Consider the following 18,341-nt stretch of genomic DNA (forward strand, 5'->3'; position numbering starts at 1 on the left):
AGTGCATTTCCCACCGCCATGCCCTCCACTCCCAGAGATGACTCAGAGGGTTTACAAATGCTCCAAGTACATCGAGAGCAAAGCCTGAATTCATATCTATTTGATTTCCATGTACCAGTGGGCAAAGTTCAGATAAAGGACATGTCTGCAAAGGAAGGCCTTGGCTTTAGTGGACATTTGGATGAGGTGGGGGCTTAGAAAAGAAGGAAAATACTTCTGTTGGGTGCTAGTGTTGTCAGAGAAATTTTCCCACTGGAGGTGGGATGCTCACCTACAAGCCACTCAGTACCTGTAAGAAACGGCTATTAAATGGCGTGTTCAATCCGATATGAGAAATTTACTTATTCTTGCTGGTAAAACAAGCTATTAGTACTAATAAGGTTTATTGCATAGTTTTCCTCCCTCAAGACCCTAAAACGGGATCTGATCCCTGGAATCTGGAACTCAGTGGCCCATTCATCTGAGAGGCTAGAGTGATTTAAAGGTGGTCCACCACGACAAGGACACATTTCAGAGCCGAGTCTAGAACTCCGCAGCTCCTGAGCTCTGTCACGTCGCACATGATCACAGCACCCCTGTCGTATTCGTCTGTGGTACTGATTCTGATGTTAATTCCAGGGCATTCTTGGGTCACCGGACAGCGGTTCCCAGGACAAGAGGGCTCTCCAGACCCAGGGAACAAGAGCTTGCTCATCAAGTTAGCCACACACAGAAACCAGAGGCAGAGGTGGCAGAAGGCTGAGCGGAAGCAGTTCTAGACAAACACAAAGTGACAAACCTCTATAATCTGAGACAGTGTAAGCATCAATAAGGAGTTTTTTTCCTTTTGCTTATAAAAGGATATAAACAAGGTTAAGTACAAACAAACAAGAATCAAGTAAAATCCTAGTGAATGAGATTTGAAAAAGATGACGGGGGAAGCGAGAGGACTTGTGCATAAACTAAATGTGCTCTGGACCTCCCACTGGTGCAGTCGCGCCAGGGAACTGCCTTGTAGTGATAACGAAACGGAAATGACCTCTGGATGGCAGCTTTGGAAACACAAGGGAGTCAAAGGGAGGAGCAACTGACACTGCCGGGTAAAGACAACGGAAGACGGAGTCTAGCGTTGTTCAGAGGGAAACATCCCTGCAGCGCAGCAGAGACTAAGATGCACCCGGGCCCCCGGGCTGACCCACTCTGCTGAGCAGGTGAGTGAACCCTGCACCGCTGTTTTTGCTACTTATTTATTTTAAATTTCAATCATTGATTTGAATTCTGTCACACGCTGGTTTTCCCAACAGATAAGTGTTCTGTTGTCCCTGCAGGGCTGACCTAGACAGACAATCCATTCAGAGATTGCTGGAAGACTAACACAGTGAACCTGAGCGCTGTCGGCCCAGATGGATACAGATCTCTGTCAGCCAAACCGTGGGAGAATACGGCCCCATGGACCAAAACCCCTCTGCTCAGAACCCCCTCCTGACCCTCTCAGTGTGCCCAATGACGTGATGAGAAGAAGAAATACTGCAAAGCAAAGAAAAAAAAGCCCAGGGGTTTGAATTCTTCTATTTTAAGACAAATCTGGGGTGAAATGAGAAGTCCCCTTGAAAGCTTGCTTTACTGCAAGAGACACACTGGCTTGGTCAGAGAATTTCTGAACATGACTGAATTATTTTTCCTTGACGGGTGGTAGAACACGCAACCCCAAAATATGCCACTTCGGCATAAGGATCATTTTGAGCTGAAGGCAATTGAGGGGAAGCAGACACAAGAAAAGCTCTCTGCCCTCCCCTATTTGCCTAAAAGCAGGACGTACATTTGTAAAGGGGTCCCCTCCCCTCTCTACCAGGAAGGACACAAGTTAACCACTGGAGACAACTCTAGCCCTGGTCAGCCTGGAAGACACCAGAGGAATCCACGCGGCAAACTTTAGAACCAGCCGTATCTTCCATTAGTTCCCCATACATTCACCGTCCCACAGTTTGCTGCCCTGGAAGTTCAAAGTCCTTTTCCTCTGTCTTGTCACTTCTCGACAAATGTATTGTCCTTTGGTTAACATGCTATATAAGCCCAAGTTCTAACCACCCCTTTGGGTTACTCGTCTCTGAGCGCTTCCATGAGTAAGCCCAATGCACGTGTTAACACACTTCTGTTTTTGTCTCCTCGATATGTTCTTTGTCCATCTAACTCACGGGGCCCCAGTCAGAGAACCTAAGATGGGTAGAGGGAAAACAGTCTTTCCTCCCCTACATGCTCATGAAGGAGTAAAGTTACAACAAAGTCAAACTCCCAAATAAGGCGAACCAATTTACAGTTCAACTTTTGATAGACACGAGTTCCCAAGGCTGGGACACTCAGAAGGCAGAACCTCCTCAGCAAACACCTGCAAAGCAAAATCCCCCCCTCCCACCACGTGACTCAGCAATGAAGACGAGTCTGACGGGGTGGGGAGGGCTGGTTGCGGGGTCTACGAGCTGTCTGGCATTCCAAGTCCTTTTGCACATGACATAAATCACAGTGTTGGTGATAAACCAGAGAATACCATGAGCCACCCTTCCTCACTGGAAAAGGTCTCTGAGGGACTTCTTGGAGACAGTGACACACAGGAAGACCAGACCTTTCAGTCTACCTTAGGAGACAAGCGACTGGCCTGTCTGGGACAGGACAGATCCCCGCGGATGGAAGAAGTTGCCGCGTGCCATCTTTGACAGCATCCTGGCTACCTCTTTCCAGTATCTACTAACATGTCCCACAAAGTAGTGGACAAAAATAAATTAAGGGGATGGCCTGGTGGTGTAGTGGTTAAGTTCACGTGCTCTGCACTGGCGGCCCGCGGTTCACAGGTTCAGATCCCGGGTGCAGACCTACACACCACTCATCAAGCCGTACTATGGCAGTGTCTCACACAAGACAGAGGGAGACTGGCACAGATGTTAGCTCAGCCACAATCTTCCTCAAGCAAAAAGGAAATAAATAAATAATTAATTTAAAAAAACCCCAAAACTACTGTTGTTCATACCACATGTAAGACTGAGTCCTTAAAATATTCTGAAACCAAGACAGAAAAGGAAACTGCCTCCACGCAGCACACAGTGGATGACAGCAGTTCACTTAAACTTCACCCAACTTTCCGAGATTAGGAAGACTCAGTGCAGAAACACCTCCCGTGAAAGGGTGAAAGACTGAAAACGTTCTTAGATTAGACATAGGTTTCTAGTCGGGCAATGACAAGAATGTGAAATCTGCCTGTACTTTTAGGATAAATCTCAAGTCAAAACCTTTCACATCTGGGAGGGCTACTTTGGGTCACCTCCCCACGTCACCTTGGATGTGTCCCTAATCCTGTGCTGCACAGCTGGCAGGAAATTGTTAGAAATGCTGCTCCAACACAGTCTAGTTTGATAGAGAACAAAATAATACATCAGAGGAAGAAAAAAATAAAGTTTCCACAGGTAAGCAAGATGGTAAAAAACTAGACAAATTCACCCTATAAAGAATACAAAGGAACTGAGTGGTAATTACGTTTACGTTATTTTTAGTCCTGATCAGACAGTCGACAGAGATCAAAGTTCAGGACCCCAGAACAGGATGCAAGTTCTGATGAAATTAATACACTTGGTTAAAAGGTTTAAAAATAGAATTTTTGAAGAAGAAAGCAGAGATTGAATTACTAAATATATGGAAGAATTTATGATGACCATCCCTATATTTTAGCTCCACAAATCAGAAAATTCAGAAAAAGAGCTTAGGAAAAGCCCAAAGAATTTAAGTTGATCATCAACACAGACAAATACTTACTCAGCTCCCACCGGGCCCGTTTGTGGCATAAAGAAGGAATTCCACACAGTTCATGTCCCTCAGGAGTTTACAGGCTAAATAATTCCTTACAATTATAGTTTTGAAACAGCAAAATAGGATGCCCCAAAGAGTGAGTATAACTTGCTTCTAAAAATGCTGTATAATTTTAAAACAGAAATGCCAAGTGTTTAGGGGTACACAGGCAGGTACGATGCGTTCCAGCCAGTCAACAGTTAAGTATAGGACTTAATTCTATATGTCCCTGTGATTCCTGAATAATTCAGACAAGAAGCACACGGCCGTGACGCTCTGGTCTGATGGCCAGTTGTGAACGACGGCAGCGAGCTGAACTGCAGGTTCTGGTTTGCCGTCCTCCCATTCAGATTACAGTGGGTCCCTTTAACACTGAGGGCCAGAGGCAGCCCAGCAATTTCTACACTGCACCACCCAACCCAGAGGAGACAGAACTGTCTCCCCACAGAACTTAATGGGGTCACAACGTCAGTAGTATTCTTGAATTGCAAAATTCAGAACACTCCTGATGCCTAGGGACACCGATTTTCTCTTGAGATAACAGTACTTCATAAGGTCTATTGAGAAGGCGTCAGCACCTGACTGCTGGCCTTCACATCAATGCCTCAGCCCGGCAATTGTGCATCCTCCATAAGTCCGTCAAGGCAACTTTATTGCACAACTATCAGTTCCGTAAGAAGCCTTGAAATCGCAGGCGCGTCTGTGCAAACTGTCTCGCGCACTGCCTGCTGCCTCGGGAATGGCAGGTGCTGCCGTCCAGTACTGTGCAGACTCAGGGTCAGCCAGAGGCAAGCACACTGTACACCGAGAGGGGAGCAATCTTGTCGTAGCGGGAAGAGAGCAGGTGAAGACGAAGACTGGCTGTCAGGAAGCCCCTCGTCAAGCTAAGCCCAGGTATCGACTCGTCAGATAAGCAGAGGAGCCCTTTATTAACAGACTCCGAGAGGTCACTGCAGAGGCCGGGAATCAGTAAGCACTGGGTGTCCGACACCCAGCCTGGAAGGGGAACGCGCACAGGGCTCGTGTGGGCCTGGGTCACGCGCAGCCTTCTGTACCTTTCAGCCCTGAGCGGATGACAGTAGGAGACAAGTCGTCGTAGCTGTTCATTAAGCTGATGTCTCCCGAGGTGAAGCTGACGGTGAGCAGTGGCTTGATGTTCTGCACCGGGATGGGGTACGCGGCTGGACCGTCTGCGGGAACAAAAGCGCTGAGTGAAAGAGAGGCGATGAGCACGTGAGCCAAATCCAGGTCCACAAGGCTGCAATCCTGCAGAAGGCCTTAAAAATCACCTGACGATGCAGACCAGACTCTGCACTGGGATGCTGCCAAAGGAGGCAACACTCTACACCACTCGGGAGCTAGAGAGGGCCATCGGACGGTGCTCAGCAGGGAACCCTGGAATGGGAAGCAGGACGGGGCAGCCAGCCCTGGAGGCACCGAGTGGGGTTCCCTGGACTCTGTTATGTGGTGGTGAGAACATGTGTGAAAAGTTTATTGACCTGCGTGTTAATGGGTTATATGTTTCTAACAATGTGTAAACATAAATTATTTTAATGTCATATAATGTGTGAGGATGGTGGGAAGAGGGATGAAAATGTTTTCTTAACCCTGGTCCAACATACAAAGAAAAGTTACTTTTCAACACTAACTGCTCTTTGATTGAGTGTTACAGGAAATGCCACACAGCAGCCACCACGAGTCCTTCTTTTTGACCCAAAGACCCCAAATCTGGAGTGAAGGTTGAGTGTGGACATGGCTCATAAAGAACTTTGCTACATCCACAGGGCACATCAAGAAAACCCTGTTTTGTGAGTTCAAGGAGTACTCACGGATGCTAAGGAAAGAGCCATGATGGAGCACATTCTGGATTCTTCCACGTATTGTTTCAAAAGTGAGTCAGTCCCTCCCACAGGCCAGGGTGAGTCACAGGTCTTTCCGAGGGCTCATGTCTGCTTCACGCCCACGTGGAGCTCGGCTCTGGCAGCCATCCAGAGGGGGCCAGCTGACACTGCTTGCTCGCCCTTGACTCAGCGCCGCCTGCAGAGCATCCCCAGCTATTACTCTCCCTTGCTTACAATGCTATAGGGACCCACCTCTGTGCTCAAATTCCCTAGGCCACCAGGAAAGCCCCTGCTCCACCTGAGAGGCAAGTCCAGGCACCCTCCCCAGTGCCCGCTGCTTCTGGGAAGGGCCCTGGCTAGAGCAGCAACAGGGACTCAAGTCTACGCTCAGACTTACTCTGGACTTGCTTTATCAACTTGGTCTCTGCATCTCGTTTCTTCCAATAACAAGCAGGGTAAGTGAATCTGCATTCAATCTAGTAAAGTTCCGTTTAAGAGAATGCTGAGTCCAAAGCTGAAAGACACTGACTTTCCTATTGAGGCTGGAGAAATGATCAATGCTTACTCAAGGCTTTGGTCCTACTAAGGAAGGGCATGGGTACCTCCCAAATGGATTTATGGGTGCTAAGAGCACTCTCCCTCCCAAGACCCGCTGATCCTGAAAAACTACCACTGAGCTGAATTGTGTTCCACGTGTGACCACCATCCTCTCCTTAAACAAATGAACAAATGAGCATGTACACGTCTCTGGGAAGCATCACACATCATCATGTCTGGGGCGGGAGGGAGAAGACAAAACAAGAGCATCCCAAGTCCCAGTGGAGGCAGATGCTGATGGGAGAAAATGAAAATACTTTCCCTGGACCAGCCCTTTATAGGATGAACGTGCCCACAGTCACAGGGAAGGCTAGAAATTGTCCCGTGTGTGCCCTTAGTCCAGGCAGGGCACTCAGCAAGCAGTGTGAGCACAGCAGTCCAGGCTGAGGACAGACGTCCTGCAGCAGTGTGACCACGTCTCATCAGGGAGTCATTCCCTTCCACTATTTCACAATACATTTTCCTTTTAAAAAAAGAGGTTGGTGCAGGGGATGGGGTGTTGGGGAAGAGCCAGAGCTTGAGTAGCCAACGCTGAATGCTGACTTTGGTGATGGCCAGCACCAACATCAAGGGCTTCTGCTTTTGCGGGGAGCGGGGAGAAGGGGTCTCTTACACATTTGAGGGATAGACACACCACAAGAGGTGAAGGGGGCAGGAGTGAGAAATCATCCCCACCAAGAGCCTGAAACAATCTTTCACTACTGGAGCAAATGTGAAAAAATTCAAACGTCAACTGACCTAATCTAACACCACAGTGAGGCTTACGTGGGGCAGGCAGGCTCTTCCGAACCGGGAAAGGGAAGACTTCCGCCCAAAATAAAGAAGGCAGGGACATGGATATCAGCCTGACGTACTCACACAACTACAGCTATGGGCTTTAACGACATCAGGGAGCTGGAGCCCAGGTATTAAGTTACAGTAAGAGAACAGCATATTCCATCGTCAGTTCTCTTTATTGTCACTGAGCAGCTCAGCCCCACAACACCCCAGGGACACAGGAAGGGTCGGAAGTCTCATTTTACATCTACGGAAACCTAAGCTAATGGAGCTTCATCAACATGCCCAGAGACTCTGAGAAAAGGGACGGCAGAGAGAAGACAGATCGAGACCAGAGATTAGACCTGTCCTGCCTTGCATCTCAGTTCGAGAACTCTTCTTGGCAAGTTAGGGTCTATGCATATGGCGGACCTTTCCCATCCTCCTTTGAATGGTTCACTCTCCTTCGATATAATTCTGTCCCCACGGAGCCAGTGAGCTACCTTGGGGTGGGGAGTAGTCGTCTGAGTCGGTGTCGCTCTCGCTGCTGTCCTCCACCAGGAAGGCAGGGTAGTTCCAGGACATGCTGAGGATGCCATCTGACTCGTGCAGCAGGACGTGGGCCAGCATCCTGCCGTGACAGTCCATCACGATCACCTGCCCGTCGGCCGTGCCGAACAGCACCTGCAACCAAGGACCAGCACCCTTGATGGACGGGGAGAAACAGCTGTGGTTTCTAGCAAGTCTCGCCCCCTCGACTTGTTTAGAAGGACAAAACATATTTAGAACTAAAAAAAAAAAAGACCAGTTAAGTAACATAGAGGATACACAAAGCATTAAGTAGTAGAAACTTAGCTGGTTATTACTGCAAGAATTTTAATTGTCTAAGACTGAAATGTGAATCATAGCATAATAAATATATTCGTTATGTGGCAGAGACATTTTCAAACAATACTGGAAAAATCCTTGTTTTATTTTTCATGGGTTCTTTTTGTTTGCTGGGTTTTTTTTTTGGTTGGTGGAGGAGAGCTAAGAAGAGGATAATATTCACTAATTTTTTGTGAAAAAAAAGCAGCAGCAGAGGTTCATTCTTAAGAATTTCTCAAATTTAGAAGAAAAACTTTAGGTGTATGTTTATGTTTGACCAAAGAGAAAATAGCTTTGGTTATGTCAACAGGTCCTCTAACCGTAATTGGAAAAGAAGATGGCCCTGAAATAGTTTGTCTAATGTTTTATTTCACTGAGAGTAAAAATGGTATTAATGTATTAATTAATAGTCCTATAGTGTATTAATGGTATTAATACATTCATTGAGTGCTTGCTTTGTGCTGAGCACTATACTAACAGCTTTACCTCGTTAGCTGTCAAATAATCCTGGGAGCTGAGTCCCAGGCTCGCTGGCACGGAGCTCAGCTGGGCCCTTGGTGTGCTGAGGGCTCTCCTCGGGAACCGCCTCACTTCACCGCCGAGCACACTCTTGGGAACGTCCTGGGGGTGCAGGCAGGCCCCGGGCCGGAGCTACAGCACAGGCAGGCAGGGGCTAAGCCCCCTCCATCAGACTGGCAGAGGAGCAGCCCCCAGTTGTGCAAGGCTTCCCTGACATGAGTGGAGTCACCCAGCTGGATGTCCCTGGGGACGGGGACCTCCCCAGGGAGACGCCATGTTATCTGCTGCATTGTGTGTGGGCTCTGCAGTTTCTGCATCCATTGCCATTAAAAACTCAGGATCTTTTGTGTTTCATGAGATTTGTCTATCCATCAGCAACTCATCGTGAGAACCACACAAACTATTTCCATCTTACAGACGCAGCAACAATTTAAGAGAGGTCAAGTTGACAAAGCCATTCATTAAGTGGTCAAGCCAGGGTTATTTCACTAGAAAGACCAGGATTTACACATTGAGGTTTTTTAGGTCCTTGCCTCTTTTTGCTTGCCAGATTTTGATGTTAAGCTCCTCGGGGGCAGACTGTCCAGAGGTGTACCCCCCAGCACCTAACAGAACTCTGGGCACACAGTGGGCACTCGATATTTACTGTTAAATGGATAAGTTAAAGCCAGTGACAATCAAAAGGAAATTTTAGGACATCAATGCTGATGATTAAGATAGATTAATTTCAAGGGAAAATATACTTCATTTAAGTAGTAATACACTCACAGAATTTACAGAGCTGTTTTAGAATAAATCAATTGTCTATAAATATTCCTTTAAACATGATCTACATTTTAATGACTGAAAACTAAAAAAAGCTAAAGCACTTTTCCTCAGGGCAGTGATGAATCCATGACCGCATGCCACTTACAGGAAAAACAGTGAACACAGTGAAAATCATTTTAGGAAAAGTGAAATTTTTGGTGCCAACAGAGGAAATAAACATCCACTGGCAAGTGGACAAAGGTCTTGTGTGACCCAGGCACTGGGATCAAGACACTGGGGCAGCGGGTCAGACCCGCGGAAGCCCTTGAGGAGGCAGGCTCCAAACGCGCTCAGTAGGCAGGTTTCAGTACGATAAACATAGAACATGACTTCTTGTGACTTGAACTGAAATGCACAATTTACATATTTCAAAAGAAGATGTGTGGGAACCGCAGCGTAAGGCGAATGGCACGGGTGAGGTGCCCGGGAAGCGAGCGTTTCTTCTATTCTCACCCGCTTGCTCAAGCACATTTTGAAGAGCAGCCTGTGCCTCGGTGCTAGGTGAAGGGGTTATCATATCACTTACGACTGTTATTTTCAATAAAGAGAGAGCTCACGAGCAGGAACAGCAAACCATTATTCTCCAGGAGCACTCGGGGTGACCATACATGGATCCCAGACCAGTTCCCTGACACCCCGTTATGGGTTCTCACGTGACCCTACAGTCCTCCATTGGCACAACCATCACGACTCTCCCATCTTTACTGTGGGATTATCTGATTGCTGTCTGACTCCCATGCTTGACAGCAAGCTTCTGAGGACATGGACCACGTCTGCTCTGCTCTCTGCCATCTCCCCAGGGCCTAGCATCTTAGACGACATGTGGCAGTTAAGTATTTGTGATGCTTCTGCACTGAAGCATCTTTTGACTAAAACTCCTATTTTTCCATTTTAGAGAAGAACAGGTACCAGACAAGAGCAGACATCTAATTCCTGACTGGTGATTTAGTGAGTTCTCAGTGTTCAACATCACACTAAAACAAAACAGAAGAAAAAAATCAGCCCCCAAACTCCCCACCATTAATCAGTTTCGACTCCAGCTCTCTTGGGAAGATAATGCACTATTAAGATTGGAGAGAAGGAAAAGAGCCACGTGAACAGACTAGTTGTCAAGCAATGATGGAGAAGTTACTCCGTTTTAGAACAAGTATGTCACAGATAACTGAAGAACACTGATACAACACGCAATCAGATTTTTAAAAACCTCCTCTGTTACATTCTTTCATGCTTAATCACTTCCAATGAGATAAAGCTTATGTGAGCCAAGGACTTCAAGAGAACCAGACAGAGAAGTCTAATAAAAATGAACAGACACACGGGTAAAGGCGTCAGTCTCTGCTTCTTCCCCTACCCCCGAATGCTCTAGAAAAATGCCTGCCGGCTCCTCCCTCCCGGGCTCTGTCTGCTTTTCCAGGCTTGACCTTATGCACTCTTCTCTCTCTAGGAGATCACAGTCATGTCCATGGCCCCAAGGACCCCATCACGCTGGTTCCCTGCCCAGGCCTCTCCCCTAAGCTCCAGGCTCACACATCCAACTGCTTACCTGCCACTCACCCCCAGACGTGTCAGAGGCCCTTCAGAGTCAACATGTCCCAGATGAAATGCATGACCTCATCCTTCCCCCGACCAACACACACACAACCGGGCCTTCTTCCAGCAAACAGTGGCGTGTGTTTTATCTACAATGACCCGTACAGCATCTGGTACATAACGGGTGCTCAGACAGAGCATGTGAAGGCTTTTGGGACCCACCACAGAGAAGAGATCTCACTCTAACAGCACTCCAAACTTGGCTGTTTTTGCACGTCCGTCTTTCCCACTGAACCATGAGCTCCTCAAGGGCAGGGCTGCGCCCCCAGGTTCTCCCACATTCTCGTCATGAGTGGATGCTCGGTGGCTATTAGTAAATGAATTTCTGCCCAAAGCTTTGGCCTTTGCTCAAATTTTCCTACAAATGAAGCAACAACTTCTTTCCTTTCTTCTTTAAACCATAAACCAATGCTCAGTTCCTCCCCTCCAACTGCTCTCCAAAACACGTTCAATTACGGATGACGTAAAGTTCTGTCGCATATTTTCCCTGCTCTTTTCTCCGTTGGGTTGCAGGCTTCACGTATGAGCAGGGACGACGCTCCCTCTGCAATGCGTACACCAAGAACCAAACAAGCTGGTAGAAACGTGTGGGTCCTCGGGCCACACCAGTTGATGGCTGTCTCTTAGTTCAATTTACTTTCCAGCCTTGAAAACACTCATTGCAGTGCCGTGTTTAACATCGAGGTGATTTTTAAATAATTAAGGTATTCACATACAATCTCTTCATTTCAATGTACTCCATGCTAAACTATTTTTAGATGTAATTATTTTAAAATATAACTTAATTAGTGCCAGTAATTTTAAATGAACCAAACCATAAACCAAAGGGGGCAGGAAGAGGATATAAAATAATTTCAAATATTTATGTTTTGGAAACAGTGATGATATCTCATTAGTATCTTTATCTTTGGAGACTGGTACTCATCTATATTCTTGAATAAAGATAGTATTAGGAAACTTCAACTACAAAAATACACACTTCTATAAATGTTCACTTCTTTTGTAGTAGAGTTTAACTAGTAGCATTGGAACAAGTTCCAGAAGGAGTTGACTTTCTTCCCATTTATTTGCTTTTGTGATTAAAGCTGGGAGGAGTAGTTAACAAAGTGATGACAAATTTCTACTAGTAACCTCAGCTCTGTTGGTGGCAAACAGCTAAATGTGCCACTGTGGATAGAGGAACGAAGGGACAAGCTGTGACGTCCCCTTGCTCTTTAGAAGGAAACTTCTGTCCTGAGATGTCACTTGAAGCACAACTTTTTCTTTTTTAAAGATGTCCCTGTTGGGTTTCAGAACAGTAGCTTCAAGGCCAGATTTGAATATTTTGCAACTAAAGAAACAGAGTCAATGAAATCGGACAGTTGTAAATGACAGAACTGATTAACAGGATATTTCCTGGTTTACAAGAAACAAAACAAAATGTAATTTCACAGTTGACTATAACAACCATTTCTAAAACAGATATTTTAAGACTTATTCTGACAAATAAGAAAGTAATCTCACCCAGAATACCTACAATACAAAATTTGTATCTTTGGGCTAAATATGTAATTTTGAAGTCACTTCATCTCTTCACTGCAGAAAAGAACACTTACAAACTAACCCAGAAAGATGAGAGACTACCCTATGTTTAAAGATTTTCAGAGAAGGAGATATTCTACGTGTCTCAGGCATTGAATTTCATGTTAAATAATTCCCATTGCTAGAACATTCTTCCCCAAATCTCTCAGGCTCCATTTTAAAGTTCACTCACCCTTCTAAGACACCCACACAGTGATTTCCGGGGGTGGAGGGGAAGAGTCTTGACTACATGCCTAATTAAAAAACGCATTTAATTAGGACATCTCCAGAAGGCTACACAAGTAACTGGAAACACCCATGAGCTCTGGGGAACAGAACTGGGTGGCTTAGGGATAGTGGAAGAAAGGGGCCTTTTTATCAATAGTCTTTTGAACATTTAGAATTTCATACCATTAAAAATATCTTTAAGTGTACACTGAACGAGGTTAAAAGAAATGTTTCAGGAACACAGCCCTTGATCAGGTCTTTGGAGCATGGCAAAACGCCCAGGGTGGCCGTTCATCACGCAGTCCTTGCGGGGTGAATGAGCATCTTTAACGTGGGTGGGAGATGCTAAGCCATACTGGAATCTGCTTAGGCCGGTTGGTCCGGACAGTGCAAACCTGTTGCAGAAACATCCTTTCCTTTGCAAAGGAGTCGGGACTGACAGTCAGCTGGCTGGGGGGTCTGTTTCTCTCCCGATGCCTAACTAACACATAACTTTGAATTGTCATTTACGTCCCTGAGTGCTGGTCTCCTCTGTCAGCTAAGAAAGTTTTACTAGATGAGCTCTTATATCCTTTCCTGTTTCAAAATGCTCCAAATCTTTAACATATATCTAAATATATTTCTCTGAGAACAGTAATTTCTTCCTATGGCTACTAATAAATTTCTTCAACAAAAGGACTAAGAGGAAATGATTTCCCTGTCTGAGGAGAGAAAAAGTCTCTGACTCTCCAGTAGCTGCCGGGGCACACAGTGGGGCACACTCAACAGCAGCTGTGACTGGTGTCAAAGGTAAACAAAGCTGGACACTAGTTAAAGAGGCAGGAACACATCTTAACCAGTAATAACTACAGCGGAACTGAACTCAGCTTCCATGTGCGCAGAGGTGACTGGGCGTTTTAAAGGGAACGGGAGAGTGTCAGGGAAGTGGAAATCTACATAAAGCCGGGAGAGGGGTTTCTCAATGTGATGAAGCCATCTGGGTTTGCTAACTGGTGCTTATCTAAGTTAGGGTCCAACCACCCACAGACACAGGGAGGCAGGGGCCCTATTGTCAGGTGTTGTCTGGAACAAACAGCAAATTCTTTCATCAGCCTTGAGGTCTCCCAGGCAAGAACATAAGGGAGCTGGAGTTATTCTCAGGGACACAGCTTGTGTTAAGAGAAACTACGCAAGCACTTGTGCAAATTTCTTAGAGAGAGAGAGAAAGCGAAAGAGAAAGAGAGAGAGAGAATCTAGAAACTTTACAGGCTAGAAGAGAGTGGAATGATATATCTACAGCCGAGAATTCTCTACCCAGCGAAAATATCCTTCAAATACGATGGAGAAATAAAAACTTTCCCAGATAAACAAAAATTAAGGGAGTTCATTGCCACAAAACCTCCTCTTCAGGAAATCCTCAGGAAAACCCTCATTCCTGAAAAATCCAAAAAAGGAAAGGGGCTACAAAACCAAGAGCAGAGGAGATAAGTAGAAGGACAACAACAGAGAGTAGCAGCTCTACATCAGAACAGATTAAACCATGGGACGAGAAACAAAGGAAATTGAAGAAAACCAGAAAACAAGACACAAAATGGTAGTGGTAGGCCCCCACATCTCAATAATCACTCTAAATGTAAATGGATTGAACTCCCCAATCAAAAGACACAGAGTGGCAGGATGGATCAAAGAACAAGATCCAACAATATGCTGCCTCCAGGAAACACACCTCAGCCCCAAAGACAAACACAGACTCAAAGTGAAGGGATGGAGAACAATACTCCAAGCTAATAATGAACAAAAGAAAGCAGGTGTCGCTATACTAATATCAGACAAGGTAGATTTCAAAGCAAAACAGATAAAGAAAGACAAAGAGGGACTGTATATAATGATAAAAGGGACTCTCCACCAAGAAGACATAACACTTATAAATATATACGCACCCAACACAGGAGCACCAAAATTTGTAAAGCAACTCTTAATAGAACTAAAAGAAGACATCAACAACAATACAATAATAGTAGGGGACCTCAACACACCATTAACACCAATGGACAGAACATCCAGACAGAAAATCAACAAGGAAATAATAGAATTAAATGAGAGAGAATCTAGTTTTACAGGTCAAGGTTGACGCCTAGTCCAGAAGAGGGATCACCAGCGCCTGCATAGAAATTCGTCAGGAGAGTGTCTGTCACTGCTAGTGGCAAACATCACCTCTCTCTAACGTAACACGGGACGTGTTCAACGTCAAGCGTGGGGCTGTCAGAGCAGCAACCCATTCTGGTCAGGAACGCCCCAGGGAACCCTGGGAAGCTCAATCGTGTAGTTCAGCCGTCAGGACAAGCACCGGCGTGCACGCAAGGACTGCGTCAAAACCAACGCCGTTACATGCCATGGTATTAGTACAAAAATGTAACACTAAATTAACAAGGAACTGACTTTAAAATAAACTTAGACCCCCAATATATAATTTTTTTTTTATTGTGGTAAGAACATTTAACATGTTCTTAACACTCTAACACTCTACACTCTTGGCAAGTTTTCAAGTGAACAATACAGCGTTGTTACCCATAGGCACAATGTTGTACAGGACACCTGCAGAACTTAATCATCTCGCATAACTAAAACTTTATACCCACTGAACAGCAACTCCCCTTTTTCCCCTCCGCCTATCCCAGCACAACCACCATTCTACTCTCTGCTTCTGTGAGTCTGATTATTTTAGGCACCTCATCTAAGTGAGATCACGCAGTACTTGGCCTTCCACAACTGGATTATTTCACTCAGCATAATGTCCTCCAAGTTTATTCATGAATGACTCAGCCTTCTTTTTGAAGTTGAATACTATGTCACCCTATGTCTACACTGCATTTTCTTTATGCATTCATGCACTGGTGGACATTTAGGTTGTTTCCACACCTCAGCTATGGTGAATAACGCTGCAATGAACACGGTTGTACAAATGTCTCTTCAAGACCCCGCTGTCAATTCTTCTGGATAATTACCCAAGAGTGGGATTGCTGGATCATACAGTATTTCCATTTTTAATTTTTGGAGAAACCTCCATAATATTTTCCTTAATGGTTAGAACATTTTATATTCCACCAAGAGAGTACCAGCGTTCCAATCTCTCCACATCCTCACCAACCCTTGTTACCTTGTGTTTTCGAAAACAGCCATCCTGACAGAACTGAGGTGATTTCAGATTGTGATTTTGATTTGCATTTCCCTGACAATTAGTGATGTTGAGCATCTTTCATATATTTTTGGTCACTGGTACATCTTCTTTGGAGAAATGTCTATTCGAATCCATTGCCCATTTTTAAATCTGGTTATTTGGCTTCTTTTGTTTTTTGCTATTGAGTTGAAGGAGCTCCTTGTTTATTTTGGATATTAACTGGTTATCAGATATATGGTTTGCAAGTATTTCTCCCCATTCCATAGGCTGCCTGTTCACTCTGCTAATTGTTTTCTGTGCTGTGTAGAAACTTTTTATGATGTGGTCCTACTTGTCTAATTTTGCTTTTGTCGCCTATGCCATTGGTGTCATATCCAAGAAATCACTGCCAAGACCAATGTCATGAAGTTTTCCCCCATGTTTCCTTCTAGAAGTTTTATAATGTCAAGTCTTGTGTTTGAATCTTTAATCCATTTTGAGTTGATTTTTGTACACGGTGTAAGAGACGAGGGTCCAATTCCATACTTTTGCAGGTACAGATCCAGTTTTCCTGGCACCATTTGTTGAAGAGACTATTGTCTCCCCATTGCATATTCTCGGCACCCTTGTTGAAGACCATTTGACTACACATGCATGGGTTAATTTCTGGGTTCTCTATTCTGTCCCATGGGTCTCTATGTCTGTATTTATGCCAACACCTTTCTGTTTTATTTAGTGTAGTTTGTAACATATTTTGAAATCAGGACATGTGATTGCTCCAGCTTTATTCTTCCTCAACATTGTTTTAGCTATTCCAGGTCCTTGGTGGTTTCATTTAACGTCTAGGATTGTTTCTGTATTTCTGTAAAAAGCGCCATTGGGATTTTTATATGGATTCACTCAATCTGTAGATGGCTTTGAGTAGTACGGACATTTTAGTCATAGTAAGTCTTCCAATCCATGAACATGGGACATTTTTCCATTTATTTGTGTCTTCTTTAATTTCTCTCATCTATGTTTTCTAGTCTTCAGTGTAAAAGTCTTTCACTTCCTTGGTTAAGCTTATTCCCAACTATTTTATTCTTTTTGATGCTATTATAAGTGGGATTTTCTTACTTTCCTTTTCAGATAGTTCACCCTATAGAAATGCAACTGATTTTTGTATATTGATTTTATATCCTGCAACTTTACTAATCCATTTATTTCAACCGTGTGTGTGTGTGTGTGTGTGTGTGTGTGTATGTGTGTGAGTGTGAGTGTATGTAGCTTTTAGGGTTTTCTAAGATCATGTCATTTGCAAAGATAATTTTATTTCTTCCTTTCCTATTTGAATGCCTTTTCTTTCTTTTTCTTGCCTTATTGCTATAATTGCAGTACTATGTTGAATAAAAGTGGAGAGAGCAAGTATCCTCATCTTGTTCCTGATCATAGAGGAAAAGCTTTTAGTTTTTCACCTTTGAGTATGATATTAGCTATGGGATTTTCATATGTGGCCTTTACTATATTGAAGTAATTTCCTTTTATTCCTAGTTTGTTGAAAGTTTTTATCATGAAGGTGTGTTGAATTTTCTCTAATGCTTTTTATGCATCTATTGAGATGATTGTCTTGTATTACATCTCAATGTTCTGTTAATACAGTGTATCACAATAATTGATTTTCCTGTGTTGTTGAACATCCTTGCATCCTAGGGATAAATCCCAATTGAGTCTTGTGTATGATCCTTTCAAAGTTCCGTTGAACTCGGTTTGCTAGCATGGTCATGTGTCACTTAACAATGGGGATACATTCTGAGAAATGTGTTGTTAGCTGATTTCATCATCGTGCAAACATCATAGAGTGTACTTACATGAACCCAGATGGTATAGCCTACTACACACCTAGGCTATATGGTGGAGCCTATTGCTCCTAGGCTACAAATCTGTACGGTATATTACTGTACTGAATACTGTAGGCAATTGTTAACACAATGGTAAATATTTGTATATCTAAACATATCTAAACAGAATAAGTACAGTAAAAAATATAATATAAAAGATTAAAAAATGGTACACCTGTATGGGGCACTCACCATGAATGGAGCTTGCAGCCTGGAGGTTGCTCTGGGTGAGTCCGTGAGTGAGTGGTGAGTGCATGTGAAGGCCGAGGGCACCGCTGGACACTGCTGCAGAGCTGTAGACTTCACAGACACTACACACTTAGGCGGCACTAAGTTTATCAAAAATATTTTTCTTTCTTCAATAATAAATTAAGCTTAGCTTACTGTAACTCTGTTTTTTTTAAAGGTTGGCACCTGAGCTAACAACCGTTGCCAATCTTTTTTTTTTCTGCTTTTTTCTCCCCGAATCCCCCCAGTATATAGTTGTATATTTTAGTTGTGGGTCTGTGTACCGTAACTTTTTTACTTACTTTATAAACTTTTACATTTTTTTAACTTTTTGACTCTTTTGTAATAAGACTTAGCTTAAAACACAATATACAGCTGTAAAAAAAATTTTTCTCTCTTTACATCCTTATTTTATAGGCCTTTTCCTATTTTTTAAAAATTTTATTTTTCTTTTTACTTTTTAAACTTTTTTGTTAAGTACTAAGCCACAAACATATACATTAGCCTAGGCCTACACAGGGT

The 18,341-nt window shown here is 44.1% G+C and overlaps 1 protein-coding gene across 2 annotated transcripts in view; it reads right to left on the reverse strand.

Moving 5' to 3' along the window:
• TULP4 (TUB like protein 4) overlaps positions 1-18,341 on the reverse strand; it is a 229,559-nt gene that overhangs the window by 38,536 nt on the left and 172,682 nt on the right. For both annotated transcript variants that reach the window (XM_070483936.1, XM_044760737.2), the window contains 2 exons: positions 7,511-7,691; positions 4,869-5,003 (listed from right to left, as the gene is read on the reverse strand). In XM_070483936.1, coding sequence (XP_070340037.1) covers positions 4,869-5,003; positions 7,511-7,691 — 316 coding nt within the window. The remainder of the gene's footprint in view (positions 1-4,868; positions 5,004-7,510; positions 7,692-18,341) is intronic.

This window comes from Equus asinus, chromosome 1 (genome assembly GCF_041296235.1).
Source record: "Equus asinus isolate D_3611 breed Donkey chromosome 1, EquAss-T2T_v2, whole genome shotgun sequence".
NCBI lineage: Eukaryota > Metazoa > Chordata > Mammalia > Perissodactyla > Equidae > Equus > Equus asinus.